This window comes from Archocentrus centrarchus, chromosome 22, assembly GCF_007364275.1.
Source record: "Archocentrus centrarchus isolate MPI-CPG fArcCen1 chromosome 22, fArcCen1, whole genome shotgun sequence".
Lineage (NCBI taxonomy): Eukaryota > Metazoa > Chordata > Actinopteri > Cichliformes > Cichlidae > Archocentrus > Archocentrus centrarchus.
This window is the reverse complement of record NC_044367.1, coordinates 17,573,062-17,593,614: the sequence shown is the minus strand read 5'-3', so window position 1 is coordinate 17,593,614 and position 20,553 is coordinate 17,573,062. Positions and strand designations below refer to the sequence as shown.

At 40.5% G+C, this 20,553-nt stretch overlaps 1 protein-coding gene across 2 annotated transcripts; it reads left to right on the top strand.

Annotated features, from left to right (window-relative positions):
* Nucleotides 1-7,119: 7,119 nt before the first annotated feature.
* On the top strand, nt 7,120-19,956 carry LOC115772966 (protein FAM163A-like). Of its 2 annotated transcripts, none has more exons than XM_030719434.1 (5): nt 7,120-7,510; nt 8,143-8,195; nt 18,030-18,051; nt 18,183-18,297; nt 19,039-19,956. In XM_030719434.1, exons 4-5 carry the CDS (start codon nt 18,205-18,207, stop codon nt 19,408-19,410), a joined length of 465 nt encoding a protein of 154 aa, XP_030575294.1. In that variant the 5' UTR covers nt 7,120-7,510; nt 8,143-8,195; nt 18,030-18,051; nt 18,183-18,204; the 3' UTR covers nt 19,411-19,956. The 2 variants fall into 2 exon arrangements, with proteins under 2 accessions (XP_030575294.1, XP_030575293.1); XM_030719433.1 differs by having other exon boundaries at nt 8,143-8,200.
* Nucleotides 19,957-20,553: the final 597 nt, after the last annotated feature.

Below are 20,553 nucleotides of genomic sequence, written 5' to 3'. Positions count from 1 at the left end.
TAGTTGCTAGAATCAGCTGCATGACACACCGAGGTCATTTTAAAGTCAGAAATGTTTGCATGCGGGTGACTCACTATGATGTCGTTTCTACAACTTTAAATAATGTGTGCCTGAACCCTGAAGAAGCTGCCGCAGGTGATGATATGTTGGTCTCGTGCTTGGAGATACTTTGCATTATTCAATGTAATTAAAACTAATCCGGAGCCCAGCTCAGCAGAGCATGTTAACAGAATTGACTAATATGCCCTCAGGGATGCCTCGTACTGTAGCAAAGCCTTCACCTGCAGCAGCACTGTACTTGATGATAAGTGTGTTAGCTTTATGATGCAAAGCAAAACAGCTCATTGGGTTAACAAGGATAAGCTTTATGCGTACAGGGTAAAAAATACAGGTGGGCATCCAAAGACGGTTGGTAAACTTTTTATTACCAAACCATAAGAATGATATTGTTCCTGTACTGCACTTCATTGTTCTGGTTCCAGGCTGTGGGGAGGCCAATCCATGACTGATGGTGTTTCACTGTGTTTTTTTCTATCCAGGTATGCTTTTACTGCACTGACAGGTTGTTTGGGATCATTGTCATAATTCCATCAATACTGGCAAGATCCCCATCATCACTTTTTGAAATGTGGCACTAGACTATGTCAGAGCCTCCACTGTGTTTTACAAATGGCTGTAGACACTCACTGCGGTGCCTCTCTCCCTCCCCGACTAAGATGCTTACAAGTGTAGTCACCCCCACCCCAGAGGCTTGTTTTGAGCCAGAAAACAAACCCCGGATTCAACACATTTAATTAGCTTTTCACAGATTCAGTATATAATGCATATTTATACAGAAATATAATCAACAAGTCATGGATTATAATGGGCAAACACGATAAAATAAAACTGCTTCTTGGCAGTACTACAAAGTAAGGAAAAAAACGGAAGTCCAGTTAAAATTTAATCAATGCTACCTGTGGGAAAGATCATGTTCCTACAATCCTTTTAATGGTACAATGTGGAATTAATTTGACCGTTCTGGATATATGGCAGCAAATATGTTCTACTCTACAGCCCCACAGAGCATTGCTGGTGGTGACAAACAGATCTAATTATCTTTCACTATATTGGTCTAAGTTGTGCCTCGGTGGTAGATCAGCTGTATGAATCTCCTCTGTGGAGGATACAGGATATTAAGAACTGGCTACTTGTCCTAAATAACACTAAACTGAAGATACTGCAGCTTTGAAGAGAAAAATGGGGGGTAAAAAGCACATTTTGAATTTGGACTAATAAGAACTGCTAGCTTCAGGAAAGCTTCAGTCCTCTTTGTACTGCTGCTACAGGCCTGCCTCTCCCAAACTGTGTGTACTACACCCAAAAACATCTTTAAGGTTGAAGGAGTTGAAAATCTAGTTTCACACTCTACTTACTCACCCTCCAGGATTTCACATAAAGGTTTATTGATGACTCAATCTGGTGAGCTCAGAGGCCACTGACGGCACTTGAGTTTATTTAGGTGTTAAAAAAAACACTTGTGAAGGCTATTTGGCCTTTGGAAGAGTGGTGCATGTAAGCACTCGTTTAAAGTGGGTGCAGCGCTTTCAGCTTTAACATATTCACTGCAGTTACCTTAAGAGTCGGGTCCCTTTTTTATGTGATGTTCCGCTTTTGTTGTCTTGCTAGTAATTGTATATACAGTAAGAGCAGGCTTATAAAAAGTAAAATCAGCTTGTGCTTTTATTCACATAAATACTGTGCCTATATTCTCCTCTTTGACATACATTGATTGTAGCACATTAGTTTTCCTTTCTTTGGCAAGATTTCAAACTTTATATTGTGCTTGATATGCTTTTAATATACAAAAGGTTCATTATAATTTCTTAGTGATATTTTGTTGTGTTTTCTGCATTTAAAAAAATAACTACAGACATGTTAGTGACTCAGGCTTGGATAGAGAGCACACTTGGGTCAGGCAAACAGAATTAAAGTCACATGATTTCTCATCTGACTGTTCAGACCAGTGAAAAATGTGGGAAAATGGATCTGTATGGATCTCTTTTAGGAGCACATATTGAAGTGGCCAAAATCAGATGTGCAAAAAAAAATATATATATATCAGATTTCATGTGATTTGTGCTGTTCACACTGTTATGAAAAGACAAAAACAACAAAACTTTAAATCTGGGCCACTTTTGTCTGTAGTGTAGCCACTGAGACAAACAGTGCTTTGACTTAATATAAATGCTCACAAGAACAATGTTAACCTGCTGCGGTTTGATTGGTATTTTACTGTGTTTGCAGCTTAATTTGGTTTCCCAGCATGCTAAAATGTCCTAATTGTAAGTCAAAATTCAGTTGAGGCTCATAGGAATGTAGAACCTTTGCAAGTATTTGTTCAAAAAGCTGTACTGAAATATGAAACTGAATAGCCAAAATGATCCCCTTTGGAACATATGATACAATCTCTGGATACGTTACTAGGTACATCTTGCTGGTACCAACACATCCCAAAGGTGCTTTATTGGATTAAGATCTGGCAACTGTGGAGGCCATCTGGTTACACTGAACAACGCCATGTTCAGGAAACCAGATTTGAGCTTTGTGACGGCGCATTATTCTGCTGGAAGCAACCATCAGAAGATGGGTACACTGTGGTCATAAAGGGATGGATGTGGTCAGCAACAATACTCAGGTAGTCTGACTTTTAAACAATGCTTGAATGGTGCTAAGGGGCCTGAAATGTGCCAAGAAAATATCCCCCACATCATTACACCCCCTCCAGCAGCCTGACCCAATGAAAAAAGGCAGGATGGATCCATGCTCTCACATCGTTTAGGTCAAATTCTGCCCTATTGTTCAATTGTCAAAACAAACTTTGAGACTCATCAGACAAAACAATGTTTTTCCAATGTTCTATGGTCCAATTCAGTTGAGCCCATACAAACTGTAGCCTCAGTTTTCTGTTCTTTGCTGACAGGAGTGGCACAGAGTGTGTTCTTCTGCTGCTGTAGCCCATCTGTTTCAAGGTTCGACGTGCTGTGCATTCAGAGATGCTCTTCAGCATACCTGGGTTGTTATAAATGGTTATTTGAGTTACTGTTGCCTTCCACTCAGCTCAAGGCAGTCTGGCCACTTTCCTCTAACATAACAGGGCATTCTCACCCAGAGAACTGACACTGGATAGTTTTTCATTTTCAGGTCATTCTCTGTAAACCCTAGAGATGGTTGTGTGGGAAAATCCCAGTAGATCAGCAGTTTCTGAATGACGCAGACCAGCCCGTCTGGAACCAACAACCACGCAATGTTCAAAGTCACTTAAATCCCCTTTCAGTCACTTAAATCCCCTTTCTTCCCCATTCTGACCCTCAGGTTCAACTTCAGCAGGTTATTTTGTCCATGTCTATATGCCTAAATGCACTGAGTTGCTGCCACGTGATTGATCTGATATTTCCGTTAACAAGCAGTTGGACAGGTATACCTAACTAGGTGGATGGTGAGTGTATTTAAGACTGTATCAAAAACGTTTGCATTTTGGCCGTTGCCATCTTGGGTGTTTGAAACCAGAAGTCACGAGGAAGGGGTGGCGCTGACGGCGAACATGAGAAATCTTTAATTTACAGCAACAGGAAAATTTATGTGCTGCGCCACATGTCCATCAATTACAAGGTGTCCCCACCCTAAAGCATACCGTTTTTGTTTTGTTTTTTATTATAATTGTGACCATAATTTTATAAAATGAACTTATGCGCTATTAAAAACACTTGAGATCTTTTAAAAGGACAATCTACTGATTAAGAAAGTGTTTACCAAATTATTTTCTTACAGGCTTTTTATGCAGTCTTCTTTTTACAACCAGAGTAGTTGCCCTCTGCTGGCCATTAGAAAGAATGCAGATTTAAGACACTTCGGCATTGGCTTCATTTTTCAAACAAGGCGACTACATTAAAAAAAAAAAAAAATTAAAACGACATATTTAGACCATAGTCCAAGGTCTCCGTCATAGTGGTGGCAAACATTTGACACAACCACTCAATACTGCTTGCCTTGGTAAAAATGCATTTATCTTTATCTTTGAATGCTACATAAATAAAATATTTTATTTGAAACAACTTGTCTCTAAACAAATCATGAAACTGGGGTAAAATGTGCAGCTGAAAAAAAGGGACATATGCAACATCTAATGTGTAGCATTTACCACTGTTATCTTTTTTTTAATTTATTTTTTTGCTTTTTTTGCGGAATTTGAGAAGAAGCCTTTCCATACTGTCTGACTATGCAACAGAGACCAGCTGCTTCCCAGGGCTTCTTTGGATAGGAAAGTCCTAATTTAGCCTTTGGGCTGTGTAACTGTGTCACAAGTTGTACTACCAGCAAATAAACTCAGCCAGCGCTGTCAACAGTAGCTGGTGGTCCTGCTTAGAAAGGCTTTGCGACTTTGTCCCAGAGAGTTGTGCACATACTGTGTTCTCCTGTCAGAAGCCATCCTGTCTCATCCGCTCTCTGTCTCCATCTCCTAGACTGGGTACATACGCAAAGAGGAAGTGTATCACAAATGCATGCAGACAAGCTTGCCCATGAATCAGAGACAATTAGATTAGATTTGTTTAACGTGTGCACGCACACACACACACACACACACACACACACACACACACACACACACACACACACACACACACTCATTCTCTCTCTTTTGGTTTTACCCTGCGTAAACTTTCCACTGCTACACTCTGTGTCATTCCTGTTGTCATTCTAATTTCATATGAGGAATCCTGCCAAGGCAGTAATGAACTCAAGTCATGAGGCAGAGGCCATGGCGAGTGGTTGTGAGCCATGTGTGTGTGTGTGTGTAGCAGGGAGAAAATGAGAGACGGTAAATGGAGATAAAAATGGTGTTAAAGAGGGGGGCTGGCCAGGTTTATGCATATGGTTTGTGCGCCTTGTGTTTGTGTGTGTTTCTATTTGCAGTGTATAACACTGGGCTTGTTTTGAGTTAATCAGTGCAGTGGGGTGTATCATCTAAGCCGCTGTAATGTGTCGACTCCTTTATTCAATTTGAGCAGTAATCTCAGAGCTCCCCACTGGCCTGCCTTCATCAGCCCCCTGCTACAAAGCTAGCTTAACTTAGCCAGAGAGACACAGAGAAGCAGAGAAATGCTAAAGAGCCGTTTTCTGGATCAAGATTATACTTAAACAAGTTCAGCCAGACTAAATCTCCTCATTACACTGCATGCACAATTATTAGTTGTAATTGTACTCCTCTGGATTCAATTTATTATTGAATAAATACAATGAGCTCAGTCAATCCAGAACTGAATATACACATGCACAATTGAGCAGCTATTACTGTGCAGAATTCTGGACCAACTAAGTTACAAAAGATCTTTTTTCCTCCCCAAACAGTTATCAATATAGGCACCCTTCTTGTCAATAATAGCAATTATCCATTATCCAAGTATCCATGAAGTCACACTTTAAAAAAATTTAAAAAAATCTGCTCATGGCCAATTTTCACTGAAGCTGCAACAAGCTTCCAAATGCTGTTTGTAATGAGGTTTATAAAACCTTTCAAAACTATGTCTTGAAGTATTCATTGATTCGATCATGATGCTCCAACTTGTAAATATTCTTTTTATTTTTATATATATATATAAAAATATGATGCTGTTGAATATTTGTAGCAAAACACTGACTGTCCACTGAGGACGCCTAAATAATTCAGCTATTTCAAGGGTGTTGCATCCATCTGAAAGGTATTTTTTTACATCTTCTGACTTTTCAGTGTCAATTTAATCCATTGTTGACCCTTTTTTACATGAGGTACTGAAGCTGCTTAGTAGTTTTCAAACCTAAATATGGCTCAATTTGGGGGAAAAAAAAATTGGATTGCTATGGAAAATGCCAGTAAAAACAGAGTACAGTCATATAAACCGTATATTTAATTTAAAATAACCAAAAGGCAACAAATGCTGTAGCCGACTTAGTTATACATAGCAATACTGGTGGAACACAGCTAACAAGGTTAATTAGTAACACGATGGCTATAAAAGGTCATCCAGAGATGATGACTCTTTATGAAGCACAGATGAGAAGAGTGTTTAATGCTTTGCTAAACAGTACATGGGCAAATAGTTCAGAATAGCATTTGTGGATCTCACCTCCTGGTGGTATAACATGTCTTTTAAAAGATTCTTAAAACCTCTTTGCACAAGTGAAACGCTAGAATACTCAAATCAGAATACTTTCCAAATAACTGTGCACACAGTGTATGCTATATGGGTATTACTGTCAAGATGGAAACTGTTTGCTTGAGCCATTTGAGATAGTTGGCCGCGGCTGCTTTGGGGACTTAAAAAGATGGAGATAGTGTAACAGAGTTGTAGAGCACTCCTTTAGTTACATATCACAGACATAAAATTATTGTTGCGCCCTCTGTTTTGCTGACAGTGATCTTCAGCACCAGCAGCATTCAATCAGCCCAAAACTGTGGCTCAAGTTTTTTAGTGGCCGTTTTGTGTGGACTGTAACCTACTTGTTGCAATTTGGAGTCCTTAACCAGACAGGAAAGTAAAAGTAGAGCACTGAAGTGGGCCCACCACTCAGAGTCCCTTGAGTATGACCTCCATATCTGCTGCATAGATGCTGCACATTAACCAGCAGAGGGTGGGTGGTTGTATTGGGTAGTTTCAAGTGGGAAGCTGCCTTTTTTTTTTTTTTTTTGCTTCAAACCTTCAAACAGTCTTCATTCTGTGTTTTTAAAGCTGACTTTAGTCTTTTAACCTCTTCATTTCCCCACATTTCTTTTACTAAGGAGGGTTCCTGTCTAAATATCTCAAAACTGTGGACATGATAACCCGGGTTAGGGTTCTGAATTCTTTCAACCATATGAAACTTACTGAGACAACCGGCATGGCATCTTTTGGATGTCCTTTGGATTCAGCAGAGTCCGTTTTACCGTTTTACACTTTCATGTCAGACTGGTGACGACCCTCTGCCCCCTGCCGCCACCACCACCCTTTCCACCGTCCTGTAAAATGATATAATACGGTACAGCTTACACCGTCTCACTCTTCCTACCGCTTTTTTCTACCCCGCCCCACCGGGCACGGCCGTAGAAGGTGCCGAAACGCCCCCAGAGAACCTCGTTGAAAACGCAGCCATGCCGAGCGGTGACACTCAGCAGCCGGACTACCGCCTGGGCTCATCCGTCTTTAACGCCTCACAGAGGGGTAGGATGCCATGAGATTTCCCACAGGCCCTCACTTGCTCCAGGCTGTGAGTAAACCCGTGGTCAAGAGGGGATAACCAGCGGCGGATAATGACGTGATGATTCCGGTTGTAGAGCCAGCACAGCGGGGCTCCGGGCACCTTTAATGACCGGTGCTGGAGAGGAAATCACTGGACTTTATTGTCTGAGGAGCCGTGTAACACCGGACCGACAGCGGTTAAAAAAAAAGAAGAAGAAGGGAAGAAAAGAAAAGAGACGTCTCTCTCTAACAGGTTGCTGAGACATTCAGTACCAAAGGTAGGGCATCCCGGATTTACAATCATCCGCGCGCCACTTAGCAGCTGTGCGCATTCATTTATCTACTTAATTGAGTAAAATGAGGCTGATCCGTGATGTAACAGCTGTTAAATTGACCTCCAGCCACCACTTCAGTTAAAGCATTGGATGTGTTTATATCGGAAAAGTAGGGATTTACAATTTTTATGTCGCAAAAAAATGTCGCCTTTTCAGTAGTTTAGACTTGAAATGATGTGGACAGTAAGGTGAGTAAAATCGATTTTTATTTTTGGTGGGGTTAACGTCTATCTCATGTCTCTTTCTAGTAATTCTGCTGTAGGCTGATTGCATTGCACTAAGATGAAGAAGATGTCAGAGGTTAATGTGGCATGAATGACCAGAAAATGTGCTTAAAATTGCATGATTATGAACACTTCTGTGATTTATGAGGTAATATAGGCTATGACTAATGATGATGTGAAAATGAATGAGTGAATTTTTTTTGATGGGAATGCAGACGGACCCATCCCCACTTTGAGACAAACTCGTTCATTTACTGGCGCTGCAGTGCTGACCACATCACTGCTGGGGCCCTGAGGCATCTCTTGAAGTCACAGTTAAAACTAATGTCAAGTCTTCTTTTGGTTTTCCAGGGGGATTTGCTGCACAGTTGAGAATGCTATCCCCCAGATGCTGACTTCTAAAGGTAAGGTGTGCATCTGTAGAGCTATGTCTCTCGCACATAAACACACTGTTTGTTACAGGAAGGCAGTACTGTAAACCTTTTGCCACAAAGTTGTTCATGCAGTGCTTCTGATCTCGATTCTGCACCTCTGGGCAAACTGTGCAAGGGAAAGTTGTGTTTCTGCTCTTGCTGCATATCTTCAATTGGGATCTCTAGAGCTTACCTGGATTTCTGTATTTTCCCATATTTTTTCTGCATAAACTGAGAATGAATTCAATCTGAATCCAACCCCCAAATCCCTGGACTGAGAACTGGACTGAGCTCTGTTCAGCCCAGCTCTCATTTTTTCAGTCATAAATGACACAGAAAATAATTGACAGTGAGGTACTTAGGATATGTGGTAACTGCATCAAATACAACAGCAGACCTGATTGAGTTTGTGCTGTCAGTCATAAGGAAAAATGTGTATTTCTGAGTATTTCATAATGAAATCTACCACTCCCCCCCACCTCCCTCCCTCTTGCCGCCTTTGTTCCCTTCTGCTCTGATAGTGGGTGTTTCTGTCTTAGATGTGGATGTGTTCATCTTCTCACACGCTGAGATGAGTGCTTTCAAAGGCGGACGAGGCAGAAAAGTCCCCGATTTTACTACCTGGCTAAATTGTTCTGTGATGGAAAAATATTGTTAAAGGAATGATACTTGAATAATTGAAGCCCCAAGGCTTTAAAATTGCAGGAACCCGCTGTGATTTTCTGCACAAAGTTGAAGGCCACCTCAACGAAATATTCATATCATTATTTAAGAATGGATATATCGTTCAGCCACTCAGGCACTGCCACCTTCTCCTGCTCCCCTACTCTCTCTGTTTGATCTTTGTTTCCTTCTGGGGTTTTTTCTTTTTTCCCCAGTTGTAAAATCATCTATCCAATTACACCTGTTTAATCACATTATAACCCTCATCAGTATTGTCTTATTAAAATGAAATATTGACAGTCACATGCCACCTTTCTGACAGTTATTTTCTTTTTGTCAGCCATAAAGTCAGTAAGATGGGTATGGGCTACAACAATACAAGTCAAGTGACAGGAAAAACAATTAAAAGACCCGAACCTCCTCCAGCTCATTGGGAGAGACCTTGAGGTGTTTCCCAAGCCAGTCAAGAGATAAAATCTCTACATTGTGTCCTGGGTCTGGTCCAGGCCACCTTCTGGTAGGACATGCCTGAAACACCTTATTGGGAGGCACCCAGGAAATGTCCTGGTCAGATGCCCAAACCACAACATCTGGTTCTTCTTGATGTGGAAAAAGCAGCAGCTCTACTCTGAGCCCCTCCCAAATGCTTGAACTCCTCAACCTATCCGTAAGGGGTCATAACTAAACCTCTCATAAATAGAGATAAGATGGTTTGACATAACAGCATTTATGGACCTGCTGGATTGTGATAATTCAGTAGATCTACACCACTGATTTGCCGTCTATGTATGTGATAGGAATATCACCAGAACACATTCTTGCGATACCTTTTCAATACCAGAATTCTGTTTTTTTCCGAACTTTCCGAAGGAGGTAGCATACACCTACAAGCATTCTTTTATCCTTTACATGCTGAAGAAGAAAACACCTAAAACACTGGAAAGCTACAAATGGCACAGCAAAAAGTACACATGGAAGATGGTGACTTTTGTGTACTACATATGGGCTACTTGAAACTTGGAAACAGTTTTAACAGCAATTTGAGTCTTTGGGTTTATTGCCTGATTATTTATTTATTTTTATTTTTTTAGTGACTTTTAGTAACCTATGCAAGTTGTGACGCAGTTCCTAATAATCATCAAACTTTGTTAGTAACATTACTAGATTACGCTGAGTGTTTTATCTCTGGCTTTCTTCTGAAGAGTTTCTTTTTGGCCTGTCACCCTCCCCTTCCCTAACCAGCCACTGCAGATGGCTACCCCTCCCAGAGCCTGGTAATGCTGGAGGTTTCTTCCTGTTTTAAAATGGAGTTTTTCCTCCCCACTGTTGCCTAGTGCTTTCTCATAGAGAGTTTGTAGGGTCTTTACCTTACAAAAAAAGCACCTTGAAGCAACTGTTGTTGTGATTTGGTACTATATAAATAAAATTTAATTAACACATTTCCTCACATTGATTCTGACAATCTCCATCTGGGAATTTGCTTACATCTGTGAGACCTTATATTGAGACAATGGTTATTATTCTCTCACTGATCCACTCAAAAACTGTGGTGAAAAAGTAGCTGGACATGCATATGAGGGAGTGACTGGCACTGAACAGGCCAATCACAATAGATGCAGGCTGCATTGATGTGATGTGTAGTTAAATTTCTAGTAAGGTGCATCTCAGATTATGGCATAGGCTTTCAGAAGAGTCTGCAGTTGCAGCGTACATATGGCATAGATTTAACACAGAAGTCTAAGTCCCCTGTTAGGGAGTCTTAGTTACACTGGTATGCAGGTTTTGTTATCGTCAAGCAGAACTAGGCCACATGCATCCCTATTTCCAGCCTTTGCTGCAAACCTAAGCTAATACTACTCTTAGCTTCAGATTGACTGAAGCGATATGGGATCACTTTTCATCTAATGATCTGCTGTCATCCAATGCGTTACCTTTATAGCAGAGTTTTCTAATTAAAGTTTCCTGTCAAAGCTTCTTTAATTTCCACAGTTCACTCAGGCATCACATGGGAGAAGAACCTCCCAGCTTCACAACACTAATCATCACCACATCGTCCCACATGAAAGTTCTGAGGGAAGCGGTGTTTTTACCTCTTCAGTATTCGATCACGGGTGTCTTTGGTTGCATGTAGATGATTGCAAGAATCGTTTCATTTCCCACAGAGAAAACGAATTAAAATATGACACCTCTCTCTTCTGCCTCTCATCTCGTGCTTTTCACTGTGTTAAGAGATGGCAAAACTGCTAAATATAGTTCTGCAAGAGGAGTGTGAAACCTCTTCACCTCTCTCAACATTGCGGAGGTCGAAATGAGAGGATTTTGTGGTAGCTTGAACAAAGGTTTAATCATCTTTCTAATTAACTCTTCCTGTGAATTTTGTATGTAAAAGGTAAAAAGGCAGAGGAGAGCAGAAGTACAACAAGAAAAATTTTATATTCTTATCTGTACTATGGCAGGCTAATATGATTTTTAAATAATACTAATGATAAAATGTATGATAGAGATCAATATAACATTATGGCAAATATGGTGCAATGTAATGTAATAGTCAGTCTTCCTCAGCATGGAAAATGCATTCACTACTGTGTGTTTGTGTTAAAGTTGATAATTTAATTCTATTGTCTTTGTATCTAAGAATTCCCATTTGCTTCTAAATACTTTTGGTCTTCAACTGCTTTTCTCAAGGAGAGAAGAAGAGGTCAGCAACTACAGCAACGCTTCAATACCTTGTATTGTAAATAAGCAATGTTCCCAAACTGTGATTGTTGAATTCATCTGATGTAACATTAACCCAGACTCCAAAATTCAGACAGTTGAGTCAACTTGCTGAATGTTTTATACTGTTTCCACACATTGTAAACTTTAGCCCCATCATGCTTTATTGGAGAGATTTGTTGTAGCTGGATTTTTCTGAAATGTGCTTGAGAAGTCAAATATCTGGTAAAGTGTTTTTTGGGTTTTTTTGAGACCCAAATGTTTAATAAAACTATCTGTTTGTGGTTGTTTTTTTGTTTTTGTTAATGAATCAGTTAAGTCTACAAAAATGTCATAAAATTCCCAGAACATGGCAGAAATAGAAAATTCCCAAGGGCAAATTCATGGCACCTAAGATGATCATTCATAACAAATGAGATCCAGTAATCAAAGCAAAAACCATGACCTAACTTAGATTTAGTCCCCATCAAGGCTTTTCCTTGATGGGGTGTACCTCTGAGGTTCTTCAGGCACTGCTGCTGTGTTTAGATCACTGAGTGAAAGTCATGTTTTTACCAGTTGCATGTGCCTATTTGTGGTATCACCATGATCCTCAAGCTTGTTTGGAAAGCTTCCCCTTCAAACTGACCTGACTTTCATGCCAAGGATCATTACTGCTGATGAGCGCTAGGTCTCTAACTTGCCCCAGAGGCCAGAGCACACAGAGTCCAAGCCCGAATGTAGCACAACAGATCAGGAAGATGACCAGGAGCGTTAATTAAAAAAAAAATTCAATGCTCATGGAGCTGTATACTGTGAATTCTTCCCCAATGGTTAGATTGTCAACAAAGAGTTATACTGCAATATCTTGCATGTTGTGAGCCTGATCATAACTACTCTGATTTGCTTCTGTCCTCTACACCAAAACCAGTAGAAGGGTCACTGGTTTTTACAGTCAAGGGAATCCAGAAGCATCACAGATACACAAGTGCAAATGGTCAGTCTTCCTGCTATTCTAAGATTGGCACAAGGAGATGACCATTCCTCAGTTACACCAACCCTCTGCATGTCCTCCTCCACTACATTCATGAACCTCCTCTGTGGTCTTCCTCTTTTGTCTCTTACCTGGCAGCTCCATCTTCAACACCCTTTGTGCAATATATCCACTATGCCTTCTCTGCACGTGTCCAAACCTGAGCTGTCTCACTGATGTACTTATTTCATGTATTCTGTCTACTGACTCTCATTCCTCTTCTCTCCAGTGCATACCTCCACCTCTCCAGGCTCTCTTCCACCTGCTCCCTACTCTCACAACAGATTAATCGACAGTAAAAATTAGTTATTAGGTGAAACTCAAATTGAATTTATGCCCACTGCTGCTATACACTCAGTGAATGAGTGACAATGTTGCTGACTGGCCGCTCTCTCTCATTTACACATACACTTTACATCATTTTTTTTTTTTTTTTTTTGGCAACTCTCAAAATCCCTGCAAATCTCAGTGATTTACATTTTCTGCAGCGCTGCTTTTGTACAGTGAGGAAGTGTATCCTTTCTTTCTGTGATTGAAGCTGACTTGACAGATGCACTCTGTATAACTAGAGTCTACAGGTCACCTGGGACTAGTACACATAATGACTTTATGTAGCTTTTGTGTTGTGGAAATCATCAGATGCTTGTTGGCTCCTCTGAGACCACTTCATCCCCCTTCCTCAGTGTCACTTGTCCAAGTCAGCCACTGACAGGATTCTGGCAGATCCTTCTGTTAGACCACAGTTAAATCTAAGGGTTTTATGTGTGTGTGTGTGTGTGTGTGTGTGTGTGTGTGTGTGTGTGTGTGTGTGTGTCCCAGCTAAATCGGACAGCTTTGAACCCACTGGGAGTCATACATGAATTGTGTTGGATAAGATGACAGCATTAAAGTTGAGTCTTCCAACCTCTGTCACTTGGCATGTTTGTCTCTCCAGTCTGCTGGAAACTCTCTAATCTGAAGCTTTACCTCAGCGCTCCCTCTCTAGCATAATTTGGCTGCATGTTAGTCAAAATGACTTATTTTTCTTTCTAGAAAGATTCCATTGCTGCGCCTTTGTTTATATCCTTCAGAGAAGGCCATGAATTTTACATACGTGTGCTACAGTAGTTACACACAGGTCTTAAATTTGAGTTGATGGGACGAGCCGGGAATGATGTATAGCGTGTTGAAAAAGTAGGATATGCTTCAAAGAGTGAATGAGAGACAAAGAGAAGCAAGAAAAGATGAGATGCACAAAGAGGGGTAAGGAGACATGAGATTGTGAGCCAGACGGGGAGGGGATGGAGAAACGGGGAGCAACAGAGGCTTCACATCGCTTTTAACGACATTATCGCAGCCCATGGTGTATATAATTTAGTACAATGACGCAATGAAAGATACTGCAGAAGTGAGCTCTCTGAGAGCGAGGCTCACATACTCATTTCAAGCCACACATATACAGAAAAGATCCAGTTCTTTATGTGATTGCTGACATTTAAAATAGTGAGAGATTCAAGTTTATTTAATGCTAAATTCTAAGATTTATCAATTTATCTGTTGCTGCTCTTTACGAAGGGGACACCTGATTAACAATACGTTAGATAAATGAAAAGGAAAAAGGGACACAGGAAAAAACCTTTAGCTGGCAGCTGACCAAGCCATCCAATTTTAAACTATTCTTTTTATTTAACTTTCCTACTAAGAAATGCCAGATGTCAAAATATCAAGAGCCAGAGCCGTTAAATCTATTAATTAGGCAATGAAATTTAAATTAACTACAAATTACTGCTTTGGGAAGCTCAAAGCTTTCAGAAAGTACATTAATATAAAAGGAAGTTGATTTTTTTTTTTTAAATCAATTTAATTGGCATAATTAAATGCTGGTTCCTCTGCTGAGAAATATCTGGATGTTTTAGTTAATCAAGTTGAACGGTAGATAAATAGAGTCTTCTGGTGTTGTAATTACTATAATGGCAGCGCTTAAAATGAATAATTCTGCCCGAACGCAGCCATGCAAATTTGTCTAAATTAATGTCAAAATCATGAAATTTAAAAGCTGATTTAAGAGGTCACTCTCCGAGCGGATTAATTTGGGTGTTCTGCGCTGTATTTGTTTGTTTATTTAGTATTTTGATGTCACTGCCAGTAAAAAGGAAATTAAGACATCCACACGCGTGCGGCATTCTTTATCGCTTGCACGCAGCTAATTTAGTGCTTTCTCTCAGACGGGCTTGTTTAGAAGCAGATCTTTTTGAGGCTAGACACTAAATTTGCTGTGCGCATTGGAGATAAATATATGTGCAGCTGCCTTGATTTCTTTTTCATTTGCACTACTTAGCTCCTTTGTGACTCCATGTCAATCAGATCTGTTTGCTTAAGGTTATTTACCTGCAAAGAAAAGAAAAGGGTAGAAGAACTGTGTTCATATGTAGGTATGCACTAATAATATCCAGGAGATTTCATAATGGCAGGTATCAGTGCAGCTATGAGAGGTGATTTTGAATCAGTCACAGTAAAAATGACAAGCGACATATCTCGCACGAACGTATTATTATGCTGAAACTGTGCTGCACATACTTATATGGAATGCAGCACATATTATTAGTATGCAGAGTATGTGCTGCTGCATTCAGCAGGTTAATTCAACCACCCCTTGAGTGTTATTTCTCAATTCAAAACACCTCCCAGTTGTTTCAAGTATTGTGGAGTGAGCGTGATTCATTCCATTGTATGCCTATTTATGGATTATATAGAAAGAACAGATTCTTTGTCATGAGACACTAGCTGAAATATAAACTCATCAGCCACTTCATTAGGTACACCTTGCTAGTGCTGGGTTGGACTCCCTTTTTCCTTCAAAACTTCCTTAAGTGTGCACGGCATGGGCCCCTGGGTGGCTCAGTGGTGGAGCAGGCGACCACATGCATTTGCCGCTTTGCGGTGCAGGCGGCGCGGGTTGGAGTCCTGGCCTGTCGCTGGTTTGCCCACGTGTCTTCCCCTGTGTCTTTCCCCCATTTCCTTTCTCTACACTGTCAACAAAAGCCGCTGGCGCTGAAAAGAAAAAAAAAAAGTCTGCATGGCATAGATTCACCGAGGTGATGGAAACATTCCCCAGAGGTTTGGTCCATATTGGCGTGACAGCATCACACAGTTGCTGCAGAAATGCCGGCTGCATATCTATGATGTGAATCTCCCGTTCCACCACATCCCAAAGGTGCTCTATTGAATTGAGATCTGGTGACTGTGGAGGCCAGAGAACTCAATGTCATGTTCAACAAACTAGTTTGAGATGATTTGAGCTTTGTGACATGGCATACTATCCTGCTGGAAGCAACCATTTGAACATGGGTACGCTGTGGTTAAAAAAGGGATGGACATGGTCAGCAACAATACTCAGGTAGGCTGTGGTGTATAAAGAATGCTTGATTGGTACTAAGAGTCCCAAACTGGATGGAAAGAGCATCCATCCAGTTGGGATGGATCCTCTTTCATGTTGTTTTATGCCAAATTCTGACCCTACCATTCAATAATCAACAATCATTGGATCAGGCCACATTTTTCCATTATTTCTTTTAGCTAATTTTGGTGAGCCCATGTGAATTGTAGCCTTAGTTTCCTGTTTTTTAGCTGACAGGAGTGGCACCAGCTGTGGTACACCTGCTGCTTCAAGGTTTAATGTGTTGGGCATTCAGGAATGCTCTTCTCCATCCTCTTGTGTCATTTTCCTTGTATTAATTTCATTTGTGTCTATTTCGCTGTTTATTTATCACGTTTCACTTCCTGTTTTTATTTTAATAGTTATTTGTCCTTTGTGCTCAGTTTTATTCCCCTCGTCTCGTTTCCCTGTGTGCACCTGTGTGTTCCCTGTTTAACTGGTTACGTTTGGATTGTACCCTTAATTATCATTAAAAGTACTCCTTTGAGTTTTCATTCTGCCTGCAGCTTGGTCTGCGTTTGGGCTCTGCTGCTACATCCACACTTAATGTGACACTCAGGGAACTGCCACTCACTGGATATTGTCTTTTTTTTTTCTTTTTTTTTTAGACCATTCTCTGTGAACTCATTAGATGGTTGTATGGAAAATTCCCAGTTGATCAGCAGTTGCTGAAATACTCGTCCACATTTAAAGTCACTTAAATCATCTTTCTTTGCCATCTGATGTTCAGTTTGAACTTCAGTCTTCAGCTGCAATGCACTGAGCTGCTCCCACTAACCATTTCTGCTTGGCAGAAGCATCTTTCTCTACCTGCAGGAGTTCCAAAGAGAGGTGGTTTTGAGAGTAACACTCCACAGGCCTGCTATGGTTTCCTACCTTCTCACATTCTCCCGCTGTTTTCTTATGTGGGTGTTCAGATGGGTTTGTTGGAATTCAAACCTTGTGGTGCCTTGAAAAGATTATTTTTGCTCTGACCACTTAACCTCTGAAAATAAAAAAGCATTAGCCCTGAGGCTATAGCCTGCAGATGGGTTACAGATTAAAGAAATGGTTCAATGCGGGTCAGCTTTCCTCTCGTATCAGTATGTTAAGTGTTGAGCTGAAGCTGGGAGTGGATTAGCTCAGCATAAAGACAGGATGCAGAGCTAAACAGCTATCCTTGTTGTGCCCTGTGTTTTGTTTTATCCCTAAAAAGAAATGTCAAAATTAGAATTTGTGGTGACCTATTTCTGCACAACACCCCCCAGAAATATGGGCATGTACAGCTGCAGCTCAGCAAAAATGTAGTCAAAAATCACTATTTAAATATAATAATAGTGTAATTAGATGATTAGTAAGGTGTCAGTAGACCTAGTTTTTGAACTGTTGGAGCAGCTAGGCTAGCTATTCACTCTCCCCTTCAGTGATTTTCAGTGTTTATGCTAAGTTACTTGTATCACATCTCCACCTCATTTTTATGCTCCAAATAAAATCTTGCTTTACTCTGACTTAACTTTTTAAATATTGTTTACCTTTATATTGGCTGAAATGATGACAGCTGATGGCAGCAGGTTTTTCAGGTCTTTTGTTGGTGTGTGTGTGATATCAAAGAATTCAGAACGTCATATAACCTCCAAACTGGAGGCTGATATGGACAGACGTCTGGCAAATACAGTCTGTAAAGAGGAAAGAGTCATATAAATGTTCTCATCCCGCCAGAGCTTGCCATATGATTTGATGAGTAGTAGAATCATTTAAATCGTATGTCACCAGATTTCAACCTAAATGAAGACCTCAGGGAGACTTTGAAACAATGCAGTCTCACCACATGATGAAAACCATAAATGAGGGCATATAATTTGTAAGAATGGCATTTTTACCTTTTACGTTTCATTGAGGTTTAAAGCTGTTTTGTAGGTTTGTTGTGGCCCAGTACTTTCCCAATATATTATATATTACCACTTATCTGTTTTTATCAGTTGCACTTGCAACATAATGGCACATGATACACTAATCCAGCTTATGTTGGTTCTCTTTTCAGGCATTAGAAACCTTTGCTGGACGTAAGTATGCTAAGTATTCTGCAGCAAATTTTAACATTACTGAAAGCCAGATGTAATTCATAATGTATTTTTCTCCCTCCTTTCTGTCATTCTTTCTTCTGTCTCTCTTTCTGTTTTTGCCCCCTGTGAAGGGTTTGATGGAGAGCTGGTCGAATGTCAGCGGGAACTATTGTTATAAGCGGAGGTATACTCGCCGGAGTGATACTGCTGTGCATCGTAGCAGTTCTCTGTTACTGTAGACTCCAGGTAGTATTATATCTGCTCATGTTTGTCGGACTTTTAGGCAGTTTATTGTTCACCCAGAAGCGCTTTTGACATTACTGATGTTAACTGGCTAAACAAATTCGTCTAGCACATGTATATTAGTGATCTTTGGAGCTGGTGATAAATTTTGAATAAGTCAGGTGTTTTTCCCCAGCTTCCAGTTTGTACACTAAGTTAGGCTAACTTCCCCCAATTCCTCATAGCTACATGAAACTGTAACTTTGTGCCACAATCACCGCAACTACGTGTAATCAGCTGCTGAACGCAACAGAAATTCACTGCAGTCACTGGGCAACTGCCGCCCCATAACCCAGTCTTACTGTCTGCCAGCTTAACATGGTTTTTTACATTATGTGTATTATTTATGTAATGTGGCACTCTAGTACCAAGTTACAGCTGGATCTTGCTACAAAAAAAAAAAAAAAGCAGATGTGGTGGTCACACCAGCCAGTGGTTCAACATTTATGCAACCCATAGTGCAAATTGTCCTTCCAAAACCCAGTGACCACTGACTGACGGTAATTTCAATCTTTTCCCCTACCTATTTGAAAAAAATAAACTGATTTCCCATCATGTCAAACTAAACAATATCTTCTGTGTTTACAATTTTGTTTTTATATAATAAAGGAATTTGAGTCACTCAAATTACAGAATGTTTTCCAAGACAGCCAAACCCTTCTTTTTGTTGCTCACACTCCTTGTTCCTTCTTTGTCCTCTTGCAGTATTACTGTTGTAAGAAAAATGATTCTGAAGTGGACGTGGCCTCCGTGGCAGGACCAGACCCTCTCTCTCACTTTCCATGCAATGCCTGCAACGCCCTCGCCATGGACGGCACTGCCATCACTCCTGTCTCTCTGGATCAGCTGGACACGGGTTCTCACCACTGCCCCAGCTGTTCACCGTACCCCCTGCCCTCGGGACTCACAGATGACATGCGTAATGGAGGGGAGCGGCTGGGCTTCCATACTTACTACGAGAACCCGTCTGTCTCTCTTCCCCTGTCGGCTCACCCTCAGAGCTCCTCCCCTCTGAGCTACCGCAATCCCTCGGACATGTTTCCTCCCCCGCCGCGCTCCTACAGCACTGACGTCTGACCTTTGCTTCACTGTAAAGGCACGCACACACAGACACACCTACAGCATCTAGCACATGCCCTTTTCTTTGAGACTAAGTTCAGGTAATTGATTAGGTGAAAGCACAATGGCACACACACGCACACACACACCCACATTACTGTACATGCTCACCTAATTTACAGGAAAGTAACCCATAAACTAAGCCCACTGATTGAACCTGAGTGTGGGCAACAAATCTAGGCAACTGCTGCAAAAGGAAACATTCATATATTAACAGGGAAATATTACATAAAACTGGGGAAGTAAATCTTGAAAAATACATGTTTTTTTGTTTGTTTGTTTTTTTTTAAATCTCAGTGAGACTTTTACTCGGTTAAGTAAAGGGTATAAGTATTATTAGTTTGCATCACATTGAGCCCAATCATACATGGTAGCGTATGATTAGTAAATGGCTCAAAGGTTGGAGCCAGTCTGCAGTAATGGAGTCACTCAAGCTACATTTGATCAGGGACACATAACAGTGCAATTAGTATGGAGTGAATGCAAGACAGTCCCCAGGCAGAAAAGCAGGGAGGGTTTTTGTGCAAACTCTTTAATCATTAAAAATTTGTGACATATAGAATTTATTTTTCATTTCCTGTGAAGTTATGTGAATGTAATTATGTAATTTATGGGGCAAAAATGTATTTACTTAGACAAAAATAATGCATAAACTCTCAGTATAAGTGAACACCTTATAATTAGTACCGTTTTACAAACATGTTTTATTAAACTCAGTGGAAAAACAGTAAGGAAATTATGTGTAAATTACGCACTAATAAATCACCCTATAATTTTTATGACTCAGGACGTCAGTTACATTATACAAGTGCTGTGTTCATCCACACAGCTCGTGTTCTGCTCCCTCTCTGGCAAAAGGGCGCTCCTGCACGCAGGTGTCAAGTAAAAGCTAAGATTTCTCCAGCAGCAGATTAATGTCAGACTAATTCTGTAGAATGGCATAGTTACAAAAAGAATATGATTAAAATTAGCCACTGAAATACCTTTCTCTTAGGTGTAGATATGTCTGAGCTTGTTTTGAGTTACAGTCAGCATTTTCTACCCAAAGAGTCAAATGTAAGTTGGAAGGTTAACGCTGATGATGACGAGACGCAGCTGAGA